The 24,509-nt window shown below is 48.4% G+C and overlaps 1 protein-coding gene across 2 annotated transcripts in view; it reads right to left on the bottom strand.

Annotated features, from left to right (window-relative positions):
- Positions 1-4,746: 4,746 nt before the first annotated feature.
- The window catches only part of Eif4h (eukaryotic translation initiation factor 4H), a 20,365-nt gene continuing 602 nt past the window's right edge, over positions 4,747-24,509 (bottom strand). Inside the window, exons 2-7 of one of the 2 annotated variants that reach the window (XM_021186611.1) lie at positions 12,808-12,995; positions 10,454-10,518; positions 10,270-10,366; positions 9,292-9,351; positions 6,808-6,945; positions 4,747-6,510 (exon numbers count right to left, since the gene is read on the bottom strand). In XM_021186611.1, the coding sequence (XP_021042270.1) occupies positions 6,371-6,510; positions 6,808-6,945; positions 9,292-9,351; positions 10,270-10,366; positions 10,454-10,518; positions 12,808-12,995 (688 nt within the window). In that variant the 3' untranslated portion in view covers positions 4,747-6,370. The remainder of the gene's footprint in view (positions 6,511-6,807; positions 6,946-9,291; positions 9,352-10,269; positions 10,367-10,453; positions 10,519-12,807; positions 12,996-24,509) is intronic. The other variant, XM_021186612.1, reaches the window with a different exon arrangement.

The following is a 24,509-nucleotide window of genomic DNA, read 5'->3' as shown; positions in this document are numbered from 1 at the left end:
TTGGCTTCCTGTCACTACTGAATCATCCCTCTACATCCGCCTCGGCCAGACTTACTAGGGTGGTTAATGACAAAGGGGGTGGAGCAGAAACAGAAAAAGATGCAGAGATACAAAGCGAGGTAAGAGCTGGGCATGGTGGTGCGTGCCGTTAAATGCCTGCACTCGGGAAGCAGAAGCAGGGAGAGCTATGAGTTTGAGGCCAGCCTGACCTATATAAGCCAGGACAGCTACAGTGAGACCCTGTCTCAAAAGCCTCACTGGGTAATGGCACTTCCCACCAAGCTGGACAACTTGGAACCAGAGGAACCACGGTTCCTATCACCAGGTACCATGTAGTGAGAGATAACTGACAGAGGCTAGTTGCCCTCTGATTCATATGTACATATACACAGGCTTATGTGCAGTGTGCATGTGCGCACACACACACATGTATCGAGGGGGTGGAGAGGCAATAAAAAAGAAAACAGAAACTGAGAGAGGGGAAATGGGAAGTGAGAGATGGGCACGGGCACGGGAAGACTGAAAGCCCAGCATACACAGCACGTACCCGCCACAGAGCAAGGTCACACGAGCATGGAAGAGGGAGGGGTACAGTGAGCAACGGGAAGAGAGTCAACCCCAGAGTTCACATGGACACACAGACATGGAGAGGACAGACGGAAAGTTTCGAAGGACATGTACACATGCGCGTGCCACAGTCAGACACCAGAGATGGGGACACACACACACACACACAGATGCACAGGTCAGGAGAGGATCAGAAAGACAGAGAGCCAGATATGTAGACACTGACAACCACAGGTTAAGAGGAAGCTAGAATCCTTCCAGCATCCACGGGCAACTGAGAGTGGGGATCAGAGAGACAAGAGACTAGGGCAGTAGAATCCCATAGAACAAATACTAACAGGCCAATAAAAGAGATAAGGGACAGAGGATACAGGGAGAAAGATGGCAGACAGAACAAAGGACCACTGTGCCAGAGACAGCTGGATAGACAAGCTGCCTCTGTGTGAGTTTGTGGGTGGTGGTAGTGGGTGAATGCAGAGGCCAGATGTCAGTCTTGGTGTCTTCCACCGGTTTAGCTTGAGACAGAGTCTCTGTGTGGCTCTGGCTGTCTTGAGACTCTGTAGAGCAGGCTGGCCTTCAACTCTGACATCTATGTTGACTCTGTGTCATCTACTTTTTAAAAACCAAATTGTCCTTATTACATCTATTTCTTTGTATGTGTGTGTGGGAATGCGCGCCACAGAGCAATGTGGAAATCAAGGTAACTTGGAGTTGGTTCGTATCCTATCATGTGGGTCCCAGGGATAGACCTCCAACTTGGTGCAAAGTGCCTCTACCACTCTTGCCACCTCACGGTTGTAATTTTGCCTGCCGTCTGTGTTTTGGGTTTCACTGTGTAGTCCTGGCTGGCCTGGGAACTCACAGATCCACCTGCTTTTTCCCAAGAGTTGGGGACCAAACCCAGCTGCCACCTTAATTGTTCCCTTTCACTGGCCAGAGACTCACAGAGTTAGTCCAGGCTGGCTGGTCCTATAAGCTTGATAGCCATGTTCCCATGTCCCCAAAGCTAACATCACCCGTTGTCTGTGCCCAGCTTCATCCAAGCTCAGGTTCCTCAGGCTTTTGAGAGCACTAGTCACTGAGTCATCCCCCCCTCCCCCAGCCAAAGCGACTTCGTTGGAAGTATCACTGCCTGAGGCTCAGGTAGGCTTCTAGGAGTGGGGAGGAAGGACATCAGCACCTTCACCCCAGGTGACAAGGATCAACCACCTGCCCAGTGCCCCCTGGAACCCAGAAAAGGTGAACACACACGTTCTGCCTGCTGGAGGCACCAAGGCAGGAGGCGATCTGCTGTGTGAGTTTCGATCTGCTGTGTGAGTTTCGTCTATCAGTACCCCTGGGCTCCATTAGCCTGGGTGGTTCTTCCCCATCTTTGTGCCCCAAGCCCGTTGCTGCCACCCCGTGGTGAAGCAAAGTAGCCCAGGCATCGGAACAATCACCAGGAGACTCAGCTGCCCATTGAAATCTGTGCTGAGGTAGTGCCTGATGCACTCGGCTCCTGAGACTTTCTTTTCCATGGGGTCAGGTGGGGAGGCAGAGTCCCCCTAAGAGGATCATGGTTGGCCTCTTTCCCACTTGCACCTACAGAGTAGCTCTCAGTAGTCCAACTTAACTCAGTTCTGAGGGGATCCCGTTCATCTTGGATCCTTGGCACAGTCACCACTCATAACCTCAGCCCTGTGCCTGCTTCTAGACTACTTTTTAGAGAACCGGAGACGGAGACACACACACACAGTCTAACACCAAAACTGGGATGTTGTTCAGTTGGTGCTCGCTTAGGTTCCATTTCTTTTTTTTTTTTTTGGTTTTTCGAAACAGGGTTTCTCTGTATAGCCCTGGCTGTCCTGGAACTCACTTGGTAGACCAGGCTGGCCTCGAACTCAGAAATCCACCTGCCTCTGCCTCCCAAGTGCTGGGATTAAAGGCCTGCGCCACCAGGCCCGGCTGCTTAGGTTCCATTTCTAACACAGCTAGATGTGGAGGCACACCCCTGTAGTACTCTAGTTTTTCATTTTTAAGACTGCCTCTTGGCTACGTAGTCCAGGGTGGGCCTTGAACTTGCAACCCTCCTGTCTCAGTCCCTGGAATAGCTAGAATTACTGAAGCACTCCAAGTGTCTTGCAAAGCATGTATGTCTGTGCAACACTTGTGTGCCTGGTTCTTGGAGGCCAGAGGAGGGCATCAGACCCTAGAGGTTAACACTGCTGTGAGCTACTGTGTAGGTAGCTGGAAGATCAGCAAACGCTTTTAACTGATGAGCCAGATCTCAAGCCCCGAACCATGGTCTGTTTTTTGAGACAGGGTTTCTATGTAGCCCTGGCTGTCCTGAACTCTGTAGACCAGGCTGCCCTTGATCCCAGAGATCTTCCTGCCTCTGCCTCCTGCAGCTTCGGTACCAAGTTTATTCTTAACTTCAATAGAACGCTCTATACAAGACTTCTACCAATCCCTTGGCGGTAGTCTGGGGATCTGGCTCCCTTCAGAGGGACAAGCTGATATAGACATTGCTCTGCTAACCACTTCCTGAATCTCCCAGGGAATTCAGACTGACTAGGGTCCAACAGACCACTCACAGCCACCTACGACAGCAGGCATCTGCCTTTATGAGTTATCTGATGTTTGAGAGCTGAGGATGCAACGACTGAGTTGGCTGTAGTGGTTTTCCTTGCGAGAAACTTGTGAAAGTCCACTTTCTGGGGAGTAAACTCAGGTTGTCAGGCATAAGGCAAGTGTCCTTAACCTACTAAGCCATTTTACTGTCACGTCTTCAATTTTTGTGGGTCACCTTCATAAGACAGCTGCTGCTCTTGAAGACGATCTGGGGTTCAAATCCTAGTACCCATATGAGAGTTAACGCTAGCTCTGGGAGATCAAATGCCTGACTACTTCATGGGCGGACCATGCACAGGGTGCATCACATACTTATCAGGCAAATCTTGGGGCCAGAGAGACCGCTCGATGAAATGGAGCATTGGTGGCTCTTGCAGAGGACTTGGGTTTGAGCCCAAGCACCCACAGGACACTAACTCCAGTCCCTTCCTTCAGCATTGCCAGCCCTAAGTAGCTCCAGGATACCGGACATCTTCTAGACACCATGGACATTCACACAAAAGATCCTGCCCCCGAAGTCATCAACATTCAGACCCTGGAGAGACCAACTGGCTCAGCACAAAGAACCCCAAGGAGACCATCGCAGAGATGGGAAGTGGCCGCACGCCTTTAATCCCAGGACCTGGGAGGCAGAGGCAGGCGGATTTCTAAGAGTGAGCTCCAGGACAGCCAGGGCTACACAGAGAAACCATCGCAAAAATAAATAAATAAAATAACAAAAATAGAGCACCATAGAGGCTGACATGTGGTGGAGTTGTACTTTTTATGTAGCAATATAGGCCTTCTGGTCAATTCCCAGGACCAAACAAAACAAAACAGGAAATCCCACAAAAGCAGAGAAACCAGGAGCCAATTGTCTGAACTCACCCACATCATCGATGCACATAGTCTAAACACTGAAAAAGATCTTTCCCATTTGGGCATTCTGCTAGGGCCACATAGGTAGTAGTAAACTGTGTAAGCTCCTCCCCCATTTTAGGAGTGGTCTCACTATATAGGCCACACTAGTCTTGAATTCAAGAGCCCTGTCTGCCTCCTGTATGCTGGAACTGAAGGTGTGCCGTAACCTCCACACTAACATCTTATATGTATCTATATATGTTTTTATCTGCATAGGTACTCAGGCTTGAATGGGCGCACCTGACCTCCTGGTCTTGCCAACTGCCATGTGGATGCTGGGAATTGAATCTGGGTTCTCTGGAAGAGAAACTGGTGCCCTCAACTACTGAACCATCTCTAGCTCCCCAAAAGCCCTCCTCTTACCAGAGCTCATACATCTGGCTAGACTGGCTCCATCTCCTGGGTGCTGGGGTTATGAGTGCACGCGACGTTTTACAAGGATGCTGGAAATGCTCACACAGTAAACACCTGTCCTAGTGCTGAGGTGACTAGCCTACCTCCACTTCCCTCTTCAGAGGTTCCAAGGATCGGGATCCTGCAAACCAGGCCATGCAATATATCCAGTGGCAGTGTGTGCACAGCAGGACCACGGCCTAACTCCTTGTAAATGCTTCTCGTTAGCACCTCAAAGTTCACAACTCCCAAGTGGCCAGAAAGACAAGCAGTAAGTGTTATGTAAGGTTCTCTTTTATTTAAAAGATCATTCACAAAATACCATATCCATAGACTCACTTTCTGTCATAGAACTGAATGTGTTAAGTGTTTGGAATTCCATTCTTACAGTCAGCTGGGCGCCCAGCAGTGTGGATGGACGTGCCTGTTCTGTCTTTTCCGCATTGGAGATGGATTAGATCATCTGAAAGCATCAGCTCTGATTACAACCACGCAATGCATGTCTGTCTTAAGTTAGGTATTGGTGTTACACAAATGGTTCTTATCTCAGAAGCAGAGAAGATGGCAGGCGAGGGAAGGGTGAGAGTTCTGTGAATTGCCGAGACCTTGCGACAAAGACAATGCCAAGCCAAGGGGTAGGCTGGCAGGAAGCTGCTGGCTGCCAAGCAAGCTGTGCACCTCTCAGCCCCTTTCCCCAAGGCTCTAGTGGCTGGCTGACCCCTACCTGCTCCAACTGGAACAGCAGGAGACTGGGTACCAAATCCTTTTCCATCGTTCACACACAGCTGTTCAAGCTAAAGGCGAGCCTCTCAAGTGAGTGCTGCACACTGTCTGCGGGAGCAGGGGGCCGCCCCACAGAGGAAGCAGCACGCCTAGAGGTTTCTAGACACCTAGGTACTGAGGGTCTCAACAGCTGGGTAACCAATCAGAGACAGTGCCAGATTCCAGGCCTTGAGCTGTGGTGGGTGGGGAGCAGCCTCTTGGGCTAAGCGCCCCGGAGCAGACAGACACAAGGGAAAGAGCGCAGACTCAGTGCAAGCATAGCTGCCCGATGCAGCTCCAGCACCACCCCTGCTTCCTACAGGCCTCAGCTGCAGGAAGCGGATTGAGCTGCAGCGGGTTGCACCCCCAAGGGGCCTCCATGGCCCAGGAAGAGCAGGGAATGAGCTTCCACTTGGTCTTAAGAGCGAGCAGGAGCAAAGCCACGTGGCCACTGGCACCCAGGTCGCCACCAGTGCAGAATGTCCAGATTCCCCTGCACCCATCTGGCCTCACTGTTTGACAGGAGCCTGCTACNGCTGATCAGGCTGCTGGGGCGGGTGATAGACANCCCCAAACCCAGCAGCCTCTCAGGAGCAGCAGGNAGTTTCCTTGTTCTAACCCAAGGTGTACCAATTCTGCATGCTCATCCCAGCTGGATACCAACAAGTCACCACCAGCCACCTAGCTAGTGGCTCCAGCTCTTTCCCAGAAGCCACAGCAACACAGAACTCGACATGCAGGTTGGAGAGAAGCTCTGAGAAAAAGCAGAGGACAGCCCGCCCGGAGCGTGGCCAGGGCGTGTAAAGGAAAGAAAGAAAGCAAAGGATGAAGCACCTCGGCCCACCTTCCACACGTGACCAACATCCACACCACGTGGGAAGGAGCAGGGAGAGGCCAGGAGTGAGAGGGGAGAGAAAGAAAACACAAAGAAAGCACAGAACAGGCACTAGATAGATAGAGCAAAGCCAAGAATGTACTAGAAACCACTTGTTAACAGCTGACATGCACTCACAAGCTCTGTGTTTCCGCTGTAAGGAGGACAGTGCCAGGCGGGAATGGGGCCTGCAGGGCGACCGGCCGCCACCAGGCCGTGGTCTTGCTCCAGCTCCCCCACGCCCCATTCCCTCCCAACCTAAGCTCATTCTTGCTCCTTCTGAACCACTTCCTCTCTGGGCCTGGCTCCCCCGAAGATGGCTGAGTTGGGGTTGGCTACTTGATTGAGGGGCGTTGCCACTGTCCGAGGTTTAAGCTGCAGCCGCGGTCTCTGTGCTCGTTCCTCTGGAGACAGAAAATAACATGGATTATATAAAATGAGCTCCATGCCATTGTGACAGGGCTTCATTTAGCCCAGGCTACCTCAAACTTGTTATGCAGCCGAGGATAACGCTGAACTCTGGATCCTCCTGCCTTTACCTATCTCTCTCCAAGTGCTAAGATTATAGGCCACTGTGTAAGACCTATCTAATTTCAAAATTGCCTTACAAATCTGATGACTGACAATCAGACTAAGATCAATGCAGGGCAAGAGGGAAGGTTTAAGGGAGCAGACAGTGAGTTCCAAGGACGCTGCCGTACCTTCTGTGGGTTCTCTGAAGTCCATGTTGGAGCCACGCAGAGGAGGGCCATCTCGAAATCGACTCCCCATTGGAGGGCCTGCTCGCCGGTCCCCAGGGCGACTGCCCCCCCTACCCCCTAAGAAGTCATCCCTGTAGCCTAGGAAAGAAGACAGAAGTCAAAAACTGTTTACACTGTCACATCAACAGAGATGCACAATGTTCTACGAATTGATTCTTTAATGTAATGTTTGTCTAGTATCTGGAAACTTTCCAAAAGTAAAGTGTACAAAACCCCCTGCATTTGCTGGGTGAGAACACATTTGGGATGGAAGCCAGGCCTTATGCCAGGGAAGCAATCTGTTAAGCCATGCCCAGCATCTCACTGGGGGATTCAAAGCAACTACTCCATTCCACTTGATTGATATTGCGTGGACCACACAATATCAATCAGAGAGGGTGCCCAAGAGTTTAGGTAACTTGCACCCACAGTATAAACTGCAGCTTATTCAAGAGATGCTGAATTCTGAGCAAAAAGACTTTTCTCAGAGGCAGGATTGCTGCCAGGTTTGAGGCCAGCCAAGATCACATAGGAAGCCTGCATTAAAAACTAAAAAACCAGGGTTGTGGTGGCACACGACTTTAATCCCAACAGTTGGGAGGCAGAGGCAGGCGGATTTCTGAGTTCAAGGCCAGCCTGGTCTACAGAGTGAGTTCCAGGACAGCCAGGGCTACACAGAGAAACCCTAACCAAACCAAAAAACAACAACAAAAACAAAAAAAAACCCCCAAAAAAAAAAAAAAAAAAAAAAAACCCAAGAAAACAAAAAAACAAGAAAAAACCCCAAAACAAAACAAAACAAACCTAAAAAACAAAATGGTGGTGGTGGCCAGGCTAGAGATGACCTGACAAGAGCTCTAGGTCCTCAGGCTTGCTGGCCAGCCAGTTAAGCTCTGGCCAGTGAGACCTGGTGTCAAGAGGTGGCTCAGCAAGGAAAGGTGCTCTCTGCCAAGCCTACCAACCTGACTGCAGTGCCTGCTTCCCACGGTGGAAGGAGACTTCCTCTGAAAACTGTCACCTCACTCACACAGGCTTGTGTGTATAGGGAAGTGGCAAATACTTGTAATCATCTCAGGAGGAAGATGAACTGTGTTTGGGGCCAGCCTGGGCTATAATGTGTTCCAGGCAAGCAAAGGATACACGGTGGGCTGTCTAAACAAAACACCAGAACGGCACACACAGGGCCCAGGAACGCATTCAGACAAACGTCTGCAGCCTTTATTGCATCCCCTTTACTCCTGACTTACTGCTCTCCAAGGTGTTTTAAGTCAGGGCCTGACTATGCGACTCAAACTGACTGAGATCTTCCACCTCAGTCCTCTGAGCACTGGGATACAGCTGATGCGTCATTTTAAGATGCCCTCTCTGATGCTTGAGGGAGCCAAGCACACAACCGGTACACAGATGCATAGCAGATCAACACTCCCACACCTAACCCATAAGCACAATGGGAGGGGGACGTAGGAGGAGACAAGCTCATTTATGGACGCCCAGGAAGCATACCATGAAACCCCGATTTCTCTTTACCAAGGTGAGGCTAGCACACTGGTAGAGGTGCGTGTGGTACAGGACTTAGGACCTCTCCTCACGTGAGCCACTGCCGAGCTACCTACTCCCCTCCACTGGCACCTTCTCATCTACTTTCCCTTTATTAAAAAAATTATTCCTTTAGAATACTGTCAAAATACTTAAATCCACACATGGGGTTTGGAGGGCAACACCCCTGGCAGCTGACTCTGGGATCCAGGGGTGTTAAGAAAAGGGCTCCCTCTGCATTCTCGGCTGAAACGGGACAACTTGGGAAGGCACTGGCCCTAGAACTGGCTCTCTCCAGGACCCGAGGCCCTAACACCCCAGGAGCCGCTTCCTTGCCTGGGCTGGCTGAGACACATGCTGCACACTGCAGTCAGAGACCAACGTGTACATAAAATCACAGAGTCACTGTGTGCTACTGTACTTTCATGAGTAAGTTCATTTCTGACTGCTAGAGGACGTGGCACTCGCATGCCTGTACCTCTCATCCCTACTGATGCAGACATCCTCTGCACACCCTGGGTTGGCTGAGGAGGGGATGCTAAAGCAGAGCCCATCTACCCCGAAGTGAAGGAACCAGAGCTCCATGCCCTTCAAGAGGAATACTGCTGCCAGGGTCTGCGCCACTGAGGTACCTGGGCACTCCTGGAGCCTCTGTGCTGTTACTTCTAGAAACACTGCTAATTCTTTCTGTACCACACATGAAACACAGTCGTCCTGGCTACAGCCCCAGCAACAGGCTCAGGGGAAAGCAGGAAGAGGGGCCTGGTTGGGCCTCTCTACCAGTCCTGAGGCGAAGTGTATGCCTGGAGACCTTGGAGTCTCACTGGTGGAAGGAATTAAAAGCCTGTCTAGGTTGAACACCCTGAGAAACAAGGGAGCGAGGGAGAGTGGAATGTTGAATACTGATACCAGAGCTGAAGTCATCCCGGGAATCCCAGCCACCTCTAGATTCTCGAGAGCCACCCATTCCTGAGGATACACACACACAAAGAGGTAAAGGTGAGGGCTGTGCTCGTTACTCTTTTATCATGACACAAACTTAATCATTTAACAAGAGGGAACCTCAATGGAGAAACTGGCCTGATTGACATGTCCCCTGTGAACATGTCTAAGCGGACATTCTTCTTGAGAGCAATTCCCAGGAAACAATGCGAAATGCCACCTGAGGGCAGGGCAGGGCAGGGCAGGGCAGGGCAGGGCAGGGCAGGGCAGGGCAGGGCAGGCAAGCCTGGGCTGCCTAAGGAGGCAGCCTGAGCATGTCGCCAGGGAGCAGCACTCCTGGTCGGTATTCTCTGCCTCAGATCCTGCCTTAGCTTCCTTCCCTAGATGATGGACTGTAGCTCTCTTCCTCAAGACACCTTTACTCACACACAGCAAGACACCCATCTAGGACAAGGCCATGTTGTTGTCTGTGCTGGACACTTTCATGTCAACAAGCCAGAGTCACGAGAGGAGGGAACCTCAACTACAAAAATGCCTCCATAAATAAGACTGGGCTATAGGGCACTCTTATTAGCGATTAATGTGGATGGGGCCGTCCCTGGGCTAGTGGTCTGTGGTTCAATCAGAAAGCAGGCTGAGCAAACCATGGGGAGCAAGCCAGTAAGCAGCACCTTCCATGGCCTCTGCATCAGCTCCTGCCTCCAGGTTCCTGCTCAGATGTCCTTCAATGGTGAACAGTGATGGGAAGTTTAAGCGAAATAACCCATTTCCTCCGAGCCGCTTGTAGTCATGGTGCTTCATCACAATAGAAACCCTAAGTTACTTAAGAAACACGACAAAACCCAAGCTCTCAGGGCTCTTGAGCCAACGCTCAGTCAATGGTGCACAGGGTGGCAAGCAGTGTGCACACAGCAAGTTCCATCCAGTGCTAAGCCAGCTAATCACCTCTGTCATCAGGCCCGCCTTTCCTGAATCCAAAGCCACCTTTATCTTGTTTTCTGCCTTCTGCAATGTCCACACGAAGTGACCGGTCACCCAAGAGCTGAGGACAAGGAGAAGACTGTTTATGTATCAACAGGAACACATACCTCAGGCTGCTGTCTGGGCAAGGGAAGCTGAGGGTACTTACTGCACCGTCATAAGTCAGAGCCTCCTTCAGGGAATCCACCTCATCAAATTCTACATAGCAGAACCCTGGAAGAAAAGAAAACAGAAGCCACCTCATCCTGGACTCTAGGCCCGCTCGAGTCTCGTGAGCATCACTAAGCACCACAGGCAGTGGTGTCCCATTTGGGTTACAGTAGATCTCACTCAGAACATGCTACAGAATCTTTTGTAACCCTCAAACTTGCTATGGAAAACAGAACTTCTGATCTTGCTGCCTCCACCTCCCAAGTGCTGGACTGTAGGCACATACCACCAGGCCTGGTTTATGTAATGCTAGGACAGAACCCAGAGCAATGACCGTGCTGGGCAAGCACGCACCAGCTAAGCCACACTGCAGGCTGTGAGCTCTATTCCATCAGGTAGAGAATGCTAACTCAATGGGCACTGGAACTCCTCCCTCCTTATAGCTACTCCCCTTCTTGCAGGGCTGGGGTGGAGGGCAGAGTCGCATGTATATTTGGGGAAGTGCTCTGCCACAGAGCCAACCATGCCCCACAGCCTTAAGATGCCTTTACTACAATTGTAAAACCTTTCTTGGACCACTGCAGAGCTCTGATCTCATTTAATGTAATCCAACTGGGAAGCAGACTTCAGATCCAAATGAATACCTATGAAGCTTTGAAGAAAGAGACTGTGTCTAAATTCCTACTTATCAAATTTGTTCCCAAACTACAAAATATCCTTAGCAACAGGATCACGTTCTCTGATGTCAACAGGCTAGAGGTGTATGTTTTTAACAACCACACCCCCGACATGATTCTGACCCTGCCTCTCCTGTGGTGTCTAAGTCTGAGTTAAGTACTGCAGAGCTATGTGCTCATCACGCCATACCCTACGTCCCTTCCCGTGGGCCATGCTGTCACTTTGGAAGCACCGAGTGGTGCCTTGCAGATCTGTGCGGGCTGTTGCTGTTCAGTACTCGTCAGAGAACACTAACCTACGAGGCTGGGGGAGTTTCCTTTCCTATGAGGGGCAACTGGGAGGATGGTCTCCAAGTTCAAGGAGGCAATGACAGCACAGCCACATACCTTACCCTCTAAAGATTTTAGATTTTTTTTTTTTTTTTTTGGTTTTTCGAGACAGGGTTTCTCTGTGTAGCCCTGGCTGTCCTGGAACTCACTGTGTAGACCAGGCTGGCCTCGAACTCAGAAATCCACCTGCCTCTGCCTCCCAAGTGCTGGGATTAAAGGTGTGTGCCACTACTGCCTGGCACCCTCTAAAGTTCTAACTCAACAAAATAATCCAAGATACAGACCCCAAGACATCCCATACTGATGTAGTGGGAAGCTAGGTCACGCCCATAAGCCTATGCACATTTGGTCGGCCAGAGCTTGTTAGCACGCTGCCTGGGCCTCCCTGACACCTGTGCTTACTACCCCATTATACAGCATGCCAGCTGCAAGGGCTGAAGCAAAGCCACACTCAAGAAAGCCGCACTCACATACTATTGCTTCTGGCTTGGCTTCTACCCTGAACTTCTCTTGGACACACAGGGTAAGTTGAATGAAGCCAGGACCATGCGCTTGGGTCTGGGAGGCAGGATATTCTCATCTACCTTTCCCATCCTTGGCCTATTCAGACAACACTGTGCGAGCAGTGGCTGTATGTGAAATGAACTAGCCTTCCCAAATAGGCTGCTTCCAAAGGAAGCTGGGCACCACTGAGGTTAAGTTCTGATTTCATAACAATTACCAGAAAGCTACCAATAAAAACGATACAGTGAGGGAGAAGTCCTTTTATAAAAGTTATTTTCAGAACTGGAGCGATGGCTCACTGGTTAAGAGCATTTGTTGCTCTTGCAGAGGACCAGGGTTCAATTCTCAGCACCCTTATGGTAGTTCACAACTATCTATCTGTAAACCCAGATCCAGACAGCTTAATGGGCTCACACATGGCTCCTATACAAGCATGCATGGATGCAAAACATTCATATACAAATACAATGTAAATGAGTCTGAAAAAGAAGTCATTTTCAGGGATGCATAAACACACGGGTTTTTGTTGTTTTATCATCTTCCTTTCCTAAGACAGCTCCTACACCTACAGAGATACAGCATAAAAGCTGGCCAGGCAAACCTGGTATACACCATATCCCACTACAAACTACATCAAGGGCAAAAATATTGTTTCCCTAAGGGGTCCTGAGAACGGAGTTAAAGGAGGATGTTGATTGCCGCTCTGTGGACCAGGATAACACAGGAAACTCAGCCAGAGCACTCGGCTTTTGGATCACTCAACTCATTTTCATTTATATCTCCTGCCCCCCCCCCCCACCTAACCTTCCACATCTACCCACAATAAATAGCTTAAGCTTACCTTTAAATTTGTCTGTGTCTTTGTCTCTGACTAGCCGCACACTCCGTATGTTGAGATCCTTAAAGATAGCATCTATGTCACCCTGAACTGTGTTAAAAGGGAGATTTCCTACATAAGCTGTGTAGGGGGGCTCTGTGGGTAGCTCCTTCTGGCTTCGGGACCCATGGCCACCAGCACTGCCGCGGGACCTAAAAGGAGAGATGCAGAAGAGTTTAGGGCTCCTGATCCATAACAGTAACTCACCAATCTATGTCCTCTGTCCCACTGTCGAGACAGCATCCCTACTTTATCAAAAAGTGCCTGATACCGGTGACAGAATTAGTCATATAAACATTGCACAAGATGGGTCAAACATCGCCTACGACAATGGCTCCCTTGCTGGGCTGGAATCTGTATCTGCACTGCTATGTGGCAAATCCTAGGTCAATACCCTCCATACATAATCACACAAGAAATATGGAACCACTCAGGAGCATGAAGGCAAGAGGATCAGGAGTTCAAGACTAGCCCAAGCTACATAAGACCCTGCCTCCGGGGATGAGCAGAGATGGGCTATGGCTCAATCTAGGTGCAGTATTTGCCATGTACGTATGAGGACCTGAGTTTGCATCTCTGGGGCTTGCTGGCCATCCAACCTAGCTGAATAGTAAGTTCCAGGTTCAGTCTCAAAAGATGAGCTGAAATGACTGAGGAAGACACCTGGCAGTGACCTTTGACCTAATATGCACATAAATGAACCAAAAAGAGAGCAAGGCATCGTGGCATATGCCAGTAACCAGGAGGCCAAAGCAGGAGCAAAGTTATCCTCAGCTATAAAGTGAGTTGGAGGCCAGCTGCCAGAATAGACTAGCCAGAAGAGATGCAGAAAATCTCTATGGGGGGTGGGGGGTGTGGAACACACAGACCACCAAACCTTTGGCCCCCCTTTTTTTTTAAATCTTATTTTTATTTTTTTCAGGCAGTATCTCTCTACATAGCCCTGGCTGTCCTGGAACACAGTATACAGACTAAGATGACCTCAAACTCACAGAGATCCTCCTGCCTCTGCCTTCCCAGTGTGGGAACTAAAGACCATCACTGCCCCCTGGTTATATTAGACTTAAATTTATGTATATGAATGTTCTGCCTGCGTGCAGATATTAAGTTCTACATGCACGGTAACACAGCAGTCAGGAGGGCATTGGATCCCTGGAAGTGGAGGTGCAGATGGTTATGAGCCACCATGTGGGTGCTGGGAAGCAAACCAGATCCTTCTCTTCATGTGTTCAACATCTCCAAGGCATCTCTCTAGATGCTGTGGCTAATAGTCATTTCAAGTGACAATCCATAGAATGCCTTAACCAATGCTGGGCATGGTGGCATATATATATAGCTTTAGTCTCAGTACTTGGGAGGCAGACATAGCAGAGCTGAGTTCCAGAGCAGCCTGGTCTACAGAGAGGGTTTCCGAGACAGCCAGGGCTACACGGAGAAGCCCTGTCTTGTTTTTAAGATTTATTTATTGTTATGTGTGAGTACACTGTAGCTGTCTTTAGACACTCCAGAAGAGGGTGTCAGATTTCATTACAGATGGTTGTAAACCAACACGTGGTTGCTGGGATTTGAACTCAGGACCTTCGGAAGAGCAGTCAGTGTTCTTAACCACTGAGCCATCTCTCCAGCCCCAGAAGTCCTGTCTTTTTTTTTTTTAGATTTATTTATTTATTGTATGTAAGTACACTGTAGCTGTCTTCAGACACTCCAGAAGAGGGCGTCAGATCTTGTTATGGATGGTTATGAGCCACCATGTGGTTGCTGGGATTTGAACTCCGGACCTTCGGAAGAGCAGTCGGGTGCTCTTACCCACTGAGCCATCTCACCAGCCCAGTCCTGTCTTTTTAAAACAAACAAACAAACAAACAAACAAAAACACCCTGCAAAGAAGAGAGAATATGTCCTAACAAAGCCGTGTGGGTGGTACATGCTCATAATCCAAGTCCTTGAGACATAGAGGATCAAATCAAATTTAAGCAAGTATGATCCCATCTCAAAAAAAAAAAAACCACACCCAAAAAGGAAGTCCTGCAGCCTGACTTAGCAGCAGGACAGGCTTCTGAGAGCTTGTGTGGATGATAGCTCTGTTGATTTAACCCGTTAGCACTACTTGCAAGCTCCCACGTCCTCACCCTCGCGTTTACATTACATAGTATGTAACAGCCCCATTGGTTAAGCCCTTTGACACTTCTCACGCTCCCATCTCCCAAAGCACTCTCTGAATATTTTCAGTAAGCCACTTTAGGACTGGACCATGGACACGTGAGATCTCGGAGTATCTGGAAACTGCTATTTACTAATAACCCTTTAAGTGCAGCACAGTGCGTGAGCAGCAGTAACAAAGTAGAGCACTCTTGCAGCCAATGTGGTGCCAATGCCAATGGCAGGACACCTTACCACAGGCTACTGACCCTTGGTATTCTGACTGACCTCCTAATAACCTGCCAGGAGTTCCACCTCACCGTGATGTAGGTGTGGGTGGCACACGCAGCAAGGATATGCTAGATACAAGTATGTGACTCACCCATACCAGGGCAGGATACTGTGTGACTTTAAGTATTGCTTATTTCTGGAAAAGTGAGCTCATGAGTACACAGGTATTATGAATAAGGTTTAGTAACAGTGAATACCTGTGTGGGAGCAAGACCAGGCCCAGGAGTAAGGTGGCCACAGTGGAGATCACTCCCTAAATCTAGGGGGCCTAAAGGGATGCAGTTAAGACAGTGGGACTCAGTTGAAAAGATAGCTGAGGGGCTGGTGAGATGGCTCAGTGGGTAAGAGCATCCGACTGCTCTTCCAAAGGTCCAGAGTTCAAATCCCAGCAACCACATGGTGGCTCACAACCATCCTTAACAAGATCTGATGCCCTCTTCTGGAGTGTCTGAAGACAGCTACAGTAGTGTACTTACATATAATAAATAAATAAATCTTAAAAAAAAATATTAAAAAAAAAAAAAAGAAAAGAAAAGAAAAGATAGCTGAACTCTGACTGCTCTGCCAGAGTTCCTGAGTTCAACTTCCACCAACTACATGGTGGCTCTCAACCATCTGTAACGGAATCCTCTTCTGTTGTATCTGAAGATACCTATGGTATACTCATATACATACATACATACGCGCGCGCGCACACACACACATACATTTTGTTTAGCCCTGGCTGTCCTCGAATTTAGAAATCTGCCTGCCTCTGCCTCCCAAGTGTTGGGATTAAAGGTCTGAGCCACCACCGCTTGGCAAAATAATTCTTAAGACAGTGGGACTCTGGAGGTACGATGGCCCACACCTTTTAACTCCTGGTGGGTCTCTGAGTTCAAAGCCAGCATGGTCTACAGAGATCCAAGAAACCAGGACTACAGAGAAACCCTGCCTCAAAAAACCAAACTGGTGGGATCCACTTCAAAGTCATAGAAGGCAAGGGTGCTTTGGGGAAGGCAAAAAGCTTAACTGTCAGCCAAGTAGCAAGAAGAAACAATGTGTGGAAGTACCAAACAACTGGCTAGAGACAGGAGTCAGAGCCCCCTGCTCAGAGGTAACACTGTTAACCACTCATCAGTACTTCCTTAGTAGGGCCTGGGCTACATGGTAAGAGCCTGTCTGGAGCAGGACCTCCCTCAGCCAATCACTTCTCTGGACATCAGTGCTTGTTTTCCTCTGGTAAGTCCAGGCTGTCCAACCTCCCCAGCCTGGATGACGAAACACAGCATGCTTCCATCTTGCCTGTTACTTTATAAATGCTTGAAATATCAGTTTCATAAATGAATTTAATTGACTATAAACCACTTCATAAATACCAAGTGCCATATAAAATTTAATAATCACAGAGCACTCAAGGTTTGGCAGCCACACCTGAGGTTATGATCTGAGCCAGGCACCTGGGACAACAGGGAAAAACAGAAACTGGGAATCAAGTAGTCAAAGCACAGAGCCTAGCCCTCCCCAAGCTCAAGCCAGGTCTGACACCCACAAGCTCCCAGGCTCTATCTATCACACACCATCACCAACCCACAGCTCTGTTCAATAACCTAGTGGTTGATTAGGAACAGCCTAGTGATCTATGACACAAAAGGAAAGGTTTCAAAGTAGCAACAATAATTCAGGAAATCTAACCCTCAGCTGCCAAGTATGACCCAAATCCTTAGGCTGTCAAGTTTTTCACCCCAATCAATCAAATGGTGGACTGTCTGGAGGTCAGGGCAAGGAAGGATCTGGAAGGCCAAGCCCCACACATGCCCTCTAGCAGGAATCTGGAAAAAAAAAAAAAAAAAATCACCAAATCAGAAATCCTCTACATCATTTTGCAGACAGTAGACCTTGGAAGCAGAGTTTAATGATGGCTAGCAAAGACATGGATGGAGGTTTCAAACAGACCAGAGGAGGAGTGACTACAAAAGAAACCAATTGGGCTGGAGAGATGGCTCAGCGGTTAAGAGCACTGCCTGTTCTTCCAGAGGTCCTGAGTTCAAATCCCAGCAACCAAATGGTGGCTCACAACCATCCGAAATGAGATCTGACACCCTCTTCTGGTGCGTCTGAAGACAGCTACAGTGTACTCATAAAATAAATAAATCTAAAAAAAAAAGGAAGAAGGAACCAATCAGGCCCAGCAAGCTTGAGGTCATGGACGCCGCCCTGAGTACCACATACATCCAGAGAAATCAATGAAAGAAGCAGAGGTCACTGGAGGTGGAGGTTGGAGACAGTCAAGTAAATGAAGCAGAAAGTCAATTTGGCCCAGCTGGCCTGGTGGCACAAGCCCATGATCCTAGCCACAGACACAGGAAGTGGGAATTTCAAATGATGCCAGCCCTGGCAAGACTGTTTCAACCAAACAAAATACCTCCAAAGTTTAAAAAAAAAAGTGTGTTTGTGTGTTAAGGATATAGCTCAGCAGTAGAGTATTTGTGCAGTATGGACAAATCCCTAGGCTCCACCATGCCTTTAACCTTAGTATTAATAAAGGCATACAGGCGGGAGAGTCAGGGACATCAGGAGTTCAAGGTCATTCTTGGTTATGTACCAATTCCTAGGGAAGGTGGGTAAATATGGAGACCCAACCTCAGAATTAAAATAAATATGCCATGTGTGCTGGTACATCCCATTATTCTCAGCACCGAAGCGGCAGAGACAGGCAGATGCGAGTTCAGAACAAAGCTGGGTCTATACAGTGAGTTTCTATCTCAAGAGTCTCCTTCGCAAGTCTCCATTTATTCTTCTTGCTGTTTCATATAAAACACAAACACACACACACACACACACACACACAGGCAGGTAGATCTCTATGAGGCCAACCTGGATGACAGCCAAGAAACCCTGACTCAAAAAACAAAAGGAAAAGGACTGTGTGTGTGTGTGTCCACCTTCTATTCCAGGCAGGGCTACACAGGAAGGCCCTGTCACAAAAAAACAGCACACAGACACAACTCTCACCTTTCTTCTCTCCCTTCCTTCCTTCAAGACAAGCCCCCCATTACTCTTACTAGCCCTGCATAGGCTCTGACAACCCACAACAGTCCAAGCCTAGACAGTACCAAGCTGGATAACGCTCACTCCACCATGCAGCTGGAGGGTTGGGTGATGGAGAGGAAGCCAGGTCTATGGCGAGCTTGAGCTTGGAGCAGGATGATCAGAAGTTCAAGGTCATGCTTGTGCCTAGGTTACATTGCATACCAGTCTCAGCGGAACCATCTTAAGAGGGGGTGGGGAGGATAAAGAAGACCTGTGTCTATCAACAAGAGCAGGACCACCTCCCATTGTTGAAGGGTTGGAAACTCTGCTACTAGATTGATTTCAGATATTATATGCATTTGGGGAAGGGGGACCTGTATAAGGAAACATGTCAACATCTCCAATTACAGAATGTCACTAAATTTCAAAATCCCAAATGCATCTGGGACGGTGGCTCAAACCTCCTCTAGTCCAAGCACTAGGGAAGCAGAGGTAGAATCCCTTTGAGTTTGAGACCTGCCTGGTCTACATAGTGAGTTCCAGGGCAGCCAAGGCTACAGAGAGAAACCCTGTCTCAAAACAAAACAAAATGAAACAACAGAAAACCCCAACCAAATGTTCCAGTTAACACCCTGGGAACATCCATTCAACCTACAGGACAGAAGTGTTCTGAGTGCTAGGCTAGCACTGAGAGGCCTGGGGAACACCCTCCTGGATGTCCTTCCTGGGGTGCCAACCACAGCAGCACATTCCTTGTAACGTGCAGAGGTGACAGCACTAGTGCCTGTGGCTTGTTTGTTTGCTTGCTGTTTCTGAGACAGGTCCGTGTATCCTAGGCTGGCTTTAAGCCATTAGCTCGGCAGCAGAGGATACGGTTCTGCCTCTCCCTCCCAGTACTGGGATCACAGACACACCCACCATAACCTGTGCTGGAGATGGAACCTAGAGCTTCATAGGTATGTCAGGTGCACGCTCCTTAATGAGCTGCACCCCAGCTCCCACACAAAAACTCTTTACAAATAACTTACAGTTATTTGTAAGCACTCATTTATGTCACTGATAATTACACTAATTATAAAGAAAATTCAAGGCCAGTGATGGAGCAGCTGGCTAAGAGCATCTGTTGCTCTCGCAGGGAACCAGGGCTCCATTTTCTGCATCCACAGCTATGTTAATGGGGTTCCAGGGAATTGGACACTTTCTTCTGATCTGCCACCAGGCACACACAGACAAATCATTCCCAACAAGTAATATAAATCTAGTGGAGGCACTTGGAGGGCAGAGCCAAGCGGTCTCTGAATTGAGGCCTGTCTGTATGTCTACATATTAAGTTTCAAGGTAGCCGTGGCTACGAAACGAGACCCTGCCTCAAGAAAGTAAAGGCCGTCCTGGAGACTAGGCTGGCATCAAACCCAAGAGACCCACCTGCCCGTGCCTTCCAAGTGCTGAGGTTAAAGACATTCAACTTTCCCCTCTAGTCCCTGTTGTTTGTTTTGGAGCCAGGGTCTAAATATGTAGTCCAAAGTCATTCTTCTACTTCAGAACCCACAGTAGCTAGAACCCACGGTCACATCACCACATCAAGCTTGGGAATACCTCCATTTGTACTTCCAACAATCCCAGTCCCCGTGGTTGAGACTGGCACCAATCTAATTCTCCTGCTTGATGGCTTTTAATTAAGTACCCAGAAGCCTTTGCTACAAATGTAAAATTTTACAAAAATGTTTCAAATGTAAAACCAGAGCAGGAGAGATGGCTCAGCAGTTAAGAGCACTAGCTCTTCTTTCAGAGGTCCTGAGTTAATTTCCAGCCACATGATGGCTCACAACCGTCTGTAATGGGATCTGATGCCCTCTCCTGGTATGCGGACATATATGCAACAGCACTCATACATTAAATAAATTTAAAAAGTAAAATAAAATAAAATAAAACGTAAAACCATCCTAGTATCTTTTTATGGTCAATGAGCAACAAAACAACCAAACTCTGGAATGGAGAGCTGTGAGGGTTATGAGCACCTCTTTTAGAGAACTGGGGTTTGATTCCAAGCAACCACATTTGTCTGTAATTTCCATTGTAAGGGATCTGGTACCTTCTTTCTGGTCTCTGTAAGTACACCCATGATGCACAGACATACACTTTGGCAAAATACCCATAGACATAAAATTAAAAACCCAAACCCACACAACAACAAAAGTAGAGTCCCCAAAAGATAGTGTAGGGGCTGGGCCTGCTGGTGCACACCCACTATTCCTGGAGGCATGGTGGCACTGAAGAGCAAGAGGCAGGTTTCTGGCTAGCTGTCAACATAACCCAGGCTAGCCAGGGATCCACAGGACAGAGCCAACCAAACACCTGGGTGTAGTGGCACCCACTCCAGGACAGCCAGGGCTAAAAATGCCGTCTCAAGAAACTAGACAACTAAAACCCCCAACTGAACAAACAAAACACTTCAAAACCAAGTCCATGTAAGAGCCAGCACAATCGGGCTGGAGAGGTGGCTCAGTAGGTAAGAGCACCGACTGCTCTCTCTACCGAAAGTCCTGAGTTCAAATCCCAGCAACCATATGGTGGCTCACAACCACCCATAATGAGATCTGATGTCCTCTTCTGGTGTGTCTGAAGTCAGCTACAGTGTACTTATGTATAATAAATAAATCTTTAAAAAAAAAAAAAAAGAGCTAGCACAATCACCGGGTGTGGTGGCGCACGCCTTTATTCCCAGCACTCGGAAGGCAGAGGCAGGCGGATTTGAGTTCGAGGCCAGCCTGGTCTACAAAGTGAGTTCCAGGACAGAGAAACTCTGTCTCAAAAAAAACAAGGGGGGGGAAAAAGAAAAGAAAAAAAAAGAAAAGAAAAACAGAGTACAACCAACTCTGAGGACTGGGAACTGTGTCTTGCTTTGTTGGCTGGAGAACAATGCTGGTTCCGCTGAGGATGGATATGCACAGGCTTGAGGAGAAAGCTATGCTTTCAGCCCTCACTTCCTGACAACTGCAGGACCATAACACACCTACAAAACAGGCTTGGGTCCCTCCAAAGAGGCGCAGGACCTGAGTCCCAGAACTCGGAAGGACAGAGACTGACTCGGAAGGACAGAGATTGAGGCAAGTGCTCCGGAGCACTGCTGACATAACGAGACTGTCCTGGGGCCTTAATGAAAGCTTTTGGACAACGTGTAACTGAAAGTCAGGCTTAGGCCATAGCTATCGCCCTCGTGTTCTGGACCAGGGAAAAGTACCTCACACAAATGACTAAGTACAAGATGAGCTTCCCAATATATGCTGAGGCACCTATAAGGTTAAAGTTCTGCACAGCATAAAGATAACTGCTGATATGAACATTACCAATACAGTGATTAAAAGATCAATCACCAAAAATATCTAGCCACCTCTTCTACCGTCCCGTAACCTTTCAGATTCAGAGAGGAGGACAGGACATAAGTGCTCAGCTGAGCTGTGAGGGAAGAAATGAGACTACAAACAAGTCAGCAGAGGCGGATCTGTTCTTCTGTAAGACAAAATAGACTTAGCGACAATCTTTTTCACCTGGAATCCTCCTGCCTCAGGCTCCAAAAAAAACCCCCCAAAATCAAACATCCCCTCACACAGGAAAAGAAAAAAATGCACCAAAATGGCAGAGACAGGTGAATGTTGGTTCAAAGCCATCCTACCTACCGAGTGTGCCACAACCTATGCTACAAGAGATCCTACCTGCCAGGCAGTGGTGGCACACGCCTTTAATCCCAGCACTTGGGAGGCAGAGGCAGGTGGGTTTCTGAGTTCAAGGCCAGCCTGGTCTACAGAGTGAGTTCCAGGACAGCCAGGGCTACACAGAGAAAAACCAACAAGAGACCCTACCTAAAATAGAACAGAAAAGGGGGATGTGCACAGGGGGTACTCAGGAGGCGGGGCAGGAGGATCTCTGAGTTCCCAGCCTGGTCTACGCAGTTCCAAGACAAGCCAGGATTCTATAGAAACTGTCTCAAAATGCATATACCCAAGCGCCTGGGAGATGGCTCAGCTCTTACCAAGAGCAACAGCTGTTCTACCAAAGTACCTACCACCGCTCATAACTCATCCCAGACATCTTTTTGGACACCAGGAAAGGAGACACATGCAGGTAAAACACTCATACCAATAAATGAGTAAATAAATACAAAGAAATTGAGAAATGTACTTCCATGTGAACAAGCCAGTCGAAATGGTACCGTGATGCGGGCCTTTAAATACTAGCTTGAAGGTAGAGGCAGGCAGATCTGTTTTCCACAGGCAGCCAGGACTACCTAGTGAGACCATATCCCCAAGAGAAACAAAACAAAGCCAGCTTGAAAATCTCAATTCAAAGAGGTGTTAGTAAGTAAGGGACTTTCTTTTTTTGTTTTTTTGTTTTTCCTCGAGACAGGGTTTCTCTGTGTAGCCCTGGCTGTCCTGGAACTCACTTTGTAGACCAGGCTGGCCTCGAACTCAGAAATCCTCCTGCCCCTGTCTCCCAAGTGCTGGGATTAAAGAGTAAGGACTTTCAAAACAGCTTTAAGGATACTTTAAGAGTGTGAAGAATTACCGGGCAGTGGTGGTGCACGCCTTTAATCCCAGCACTTGGGAGGCAGAGCAGGCGGATTTCTGAGTTCATGGATAGCCTGGTCTACAGAGTGAGTTCCAGGACAGTCAGGGCTACACAGAACAAAAACAAAAACAAAACAAACGTGTTAAGAATCTCAAATTAGCTTTGAGAGAACATCTAGGCAAATGGCTAATATTTTCATCTGCCTTTAAGTTCTTCAAATGAGTTGTATCTTGAGAGATTTGAATTTCTTTACTTTGCAATGTTTTAAAATTATTCAAGAGCCTCAATTGTGGCATGTGCTAAATCTAATGACCTCTCCATCATCACCAAAGAGGTTGGGAAGTTTGTTCAAAGGCAGTTTTCTTCCCCTTTGAGGTAAGATCTCACTATGTAGTCCAGGCTGTCTTAAACTTGGGTTTCTCCTGCCTCAACCTCTCCACAGCACGGGGACTCGAGTAGGGAAAAAAGAACCCCTGAGCACATTTACTTTCTTCAAACTAGGAGAGAAAAACACAACAACCCAACCCCAAAACGAGCGCGACCGCTCAGGCCTCTAAGCCCACCACCGGGAAGGCAGAGGTGGGCTGAATCCGCTTGGTCTTCATGGTGTGTTTCACGTTGGCCAGAATTACATACACACGAGACCAAAAAAAAAAATCCAGCAGGATGTTAGTACAAATCCCATACCTAGAAAGCTATCCCCAAGGGCACTCATGCTAACATTTCATCCAACACCTATTTGTATTTTTATTAGCAAATAAAATACGTGTGGCTCCACCTTACCCCCAACTTCCTCCTTCTGGAAGCATGAATAGTACCCAGCAACCAAACAAGACCGTGACTCACTTTCAAAGCCAGGTATTTAAAGGTGATCATTCTTCACCTAACAAAAGACACTTTGGGGGCAGCCACTTGGGAAACCTAACACCTAAGTAGAACTACTGTGATATTCTCGGGGCAAGTCACCTTTTCTGTAAAAAATAGGATAAAGGCCAAGTGTGTCCCTGACAAATAAAACAAGTAAATTGTTCCATAAAACTATAAGCTTTAAAAAAAATAATAATAAGCAAGTGGCTGACGCTTGTTTATTTCTATTGTTTGGCAGACTGAAACCCAAGACATGCTAGCCAATCGCTCTATGACTGAGCTACAACCCCAGCTGGTAACGTGTTATTTAAAAGGGCACAAAATATCCGGGCGCCGGTTTTTTTTTTTTTTTTTTTTTGGAATGATGCACCAGGAGCGTTCTATTCATCAGTAAAGGATTTGGGGAGGTGGGAGGAGGACTGGTTTCAAAGTAGGTTGTCTGTATCTGACCAGAATCAGAACGAAGCGAAAGCGAATCCTCCAGGTCAGGGAAGCCACGGGGAAGAAATCATCTCCGCCAGCAGACACGCAGTCTATCTGTCAGCGAGGCATTCGAAACGCCAGGGAGGCAGAGAGAAAGAGCCACGCACACTCCCCACTACGGTGTTATTTGTTTTGATTGAGGTCCGCGCTCCCTGCCTCCCTCGCTGGGATCCGACCGTCCCAGCATCCGGATGCGAAAAGGGAAGGGAAATCGCCCTCTCTCGCGACCCAGGGGCCCCGCGCCAGGCAGCGGGGACCCCCCCGGAGAGGGGCAGGTCGGCCGCCGCCGCCCGTTTCCGTGCTGCAGC

The sequence above is a fragment of the Mus pahari genome, chromosome 23 (assembly GCF_900095145.1).
Source record: "Mus pahari chromosome 23, PAHARI_EIJ_v1.1, whole genome shotgun sequence".
NCBI lineage: Eukaryota > Metazoa > Chordata > Mammalia > Rodentia > Muridae > Mus > Mus pahari.
This window is presented reverse-complemented; position numbering and strand designations above follow the sequence as displayed.